Source organism: Rhea americana, unplaced genomic scaffold, assembly GCF_003343005.1.
Source record: "Rhea americana isolate MKP2758 unplaced genomic scaffold, rheAme1 scaffold_33, whole genome shotgun sequence".
Taxonomy (NCBI): domain Eukaryota; kingdom Metazoa; phylum Chordata; class Aves; order Rheiformes; family Rheidae; genus Rhea; species Rhea americana.
The window spans coordinates 2,882,989-2,885,534 of NW_028186457.1; the positions used below are offsets into that span (position 1 = coordinate 2,882,989).

Below are 2,546 nucleotides of genomic sequence, written 5' to 3' on the forward strand. Positions count from 1 at the left end.
TACTTATTCCTCCTCTCTTCACCATACAAAACAAGGCAGCTTTATCTGGGGGAGGAAAGGAGGGAGAAAAGAGAATTCCTGTGCCAGGATCTCAAGCGAAAGACAAAGTAACATAAAAGGAATACAGCTAATGAGCCCATCGTTACACATCTTGTCATGCAGAAACACTCAAATAATCATTTATCATGCAAAGAATGGGAATGTGGCAGAAGGGCCGTGGCTTGGTTAGGCTGATGGATACTGGGCTAGCCTCAGTGGTATATATTCCTCCTCATACTAGGAGTGATATAATTTCCAGATTGCTTTATACACTTCACTAGACTCTAGTCTCTCTAGTCTACACTTTCTCTCATCYGTCTGCTAACACAAGTGTTAAGAATTACCATTTCCAAACTGTTATTTTTTTTTATTCTTCTTTGTCTATCCCCTCTTCCCATCAAAAATTAACCAGCTACATACCTTTGTGATTAATGCATGTCATGGAAAACCAATAACTGCTGCATAACTATATCTGGCTGTTGATTATTACCTCATACTGTAATTCTTTGATTTTAATCTAAGTAAAAAGGATCAATGTATGGAGAACCTGGGATGACTCCAGAATGGCGTAGGCGACAAAAACAAAACAAAACAAAACAAAACAAAAACAAACAAAAAAAAACAAAAAAAAAAACAAAACAAAAAAAATCAGTTGTACAATTAATTCTCTTGCATTAATTCTCATCCAAAGTGTGCTGTAAAAAATAGGATATTTTTTTTTCTTAACTGTTGAATTATATGATTCAACTCCAGAAAGAAACCTGAAAGCCTGAGAGCAAATTCTAAGTACTCTTCAGTAGCCCTGTTAGGAGAGTATGTCATACAAATATGGGCAGGGTGTGATAAATCTCACTCTTCAGGGTCTTACCAATTCCTTTCCTTACAACTATATGTGAATAAAAGGAAGATTTTTCAACCTCACTCTGCAATCATGCAGCACAAGTATTGGTATATCTTTACTATTGGTTCCCAAACAGGAAAGGACAGAAGTCTTCGGAAAGACAGGAGATAAGATTAATTAAAAGTGGTAGGTGGGTGTGTTTTTTTTTTTTTTTTAAGGTTTCGTTAATGTCCTTCGCTGATTAAATGTTAACCTTTTAAGATGCCGCATTTGACCTGTCTATATTTAGCTTTAGATATTCCAATTTCTACAAATAGGAAATACCACTCCATCTTTTATGCAAGGTCTTTTTGAGCAGTTCATTTTTTCTTTCCTTCTTTCTTTCTTTCTTTCTTYCTTTTTTTATGAGAACTGGCAGCAGTGTTTTTTAAGTTGAAACTTTTTCTTGTGTATATGTTTTTTTTCCTTTGTCACAGTGGCAAAATGTTTAACCTCAGTGCATGATAATCCTCCACATGACATGAATGCATATATGCTGTATATCTAACATTTCAGACAAATATAGAACACCTAAGTCCTAGCAGCTTCCTAAAGCCCTTGGAGCTACTATTTTCCATGCTTCAGCTAGAGTTATGCTAGAGTATGTTGGGTCTACATAGCCAGCCTTATGAGATGGTGAAAGAGGTGCACAGGAATGACATTTTGTCRTTGATACATGTCCTGCTGGAAAAATATTGGTGAGCCTAAAAGTTACAGTAAAAGGACAGGAAGGTGGGGGAAGAATCTGAATGAGAACGACTGCTTTATTTTTCCTTACCCCATATCAGCTTCTCCATTGGCATAAATTAAYGTAACACCACTGAAGTCAATGGATTTATATCAATTCATATAATTTGAGAACCTGGCTGGTTCCTTATGATTGGTGTAAATAAGCCTGTAAAATAAGCCAGGTGTTTTGGTCTCATTCTTTCCCTCTTCCCTGTCCCAGCGTCTTAAAAGCTATGTATTCAGCTGCTCTATCTCTATTCTACACAGTTCAGCTCTAATGTAAAAGTGATGAATTAAATGCTTGGGGAGGGGTGGGGGAAGGGAGTAGGGACTTGAAACATCCAGGAACTTACAGAAGAAACCAGGTGTGCAYGTGGATCTTATTTTGTGTAGGGTAGGATAACAGGTCTCTTGAGCTGCAGAAGTAACCTGTGACAGGTTTTTGTGCAGAGAATGAGGCACTGTGACTGTTGTCAGTGTTTCCTGTGCAGGGCGGTCTTTCTCCAAATGAAAAAAAAAAAGTTATCAAAAAAATGAATGGTTTTAAAAAAAAAGAAAGAAAGAAGGAACAGGAAAAAAAAAAAGAAGGAAAGCAAGGAAGGAATGGTAGGGCAGAAAGAGTAAGAAGAAATTGCATTGTCCATCAAATGAAATATTCCCGTTTGCATTCGCTCACTGTGTTCTGCAAGTCAATGTCAGCTTTAAAGGAGCTCTCGAGGTTTTCTGGGTATTCCTTCTCTTTTGTCTGGCTACTTCGATGTGCCTGTTTGTGCTGATAGAGGAATCTGCTCATGACGGCAATGATGCAAAAGATTATAAATATCACAACCGCTATTACACCTGAAGAAAAAGAGCAAAAAAGGAAAGATAGAAAGGGTAAAAAAAAATTAGAAAAAAA

At 37.0% G+C, this 2,546-nt stretch overlaps 1 protein-coding gene across 1 annotated transcript in view; it reads right to left on the reverse strand.

Annotated features, from left to right (window-relative positions):
• Positions 1 to 680: 680 nt before the first annotated feature.
• Positions 681 to 2,546, reverse strand: part of CNTNAP5 (contactin associated protein family member 5) — a 287,365-nt gene continuing 285,499 nt past the window's right edge. Inside the window, exon 24 of the mRNA XM_085310986.1 lies at positions 681 to 2,488. Coding sequence (XP_085167112.1) covers positions 2,292 to 2,488 — 197 coding nt within the window. The 3' untranslated portion in view covers positions 681 to 2,291. The remainder of the gene's footprint in view (positions 2,489 to 2,546) is intronic.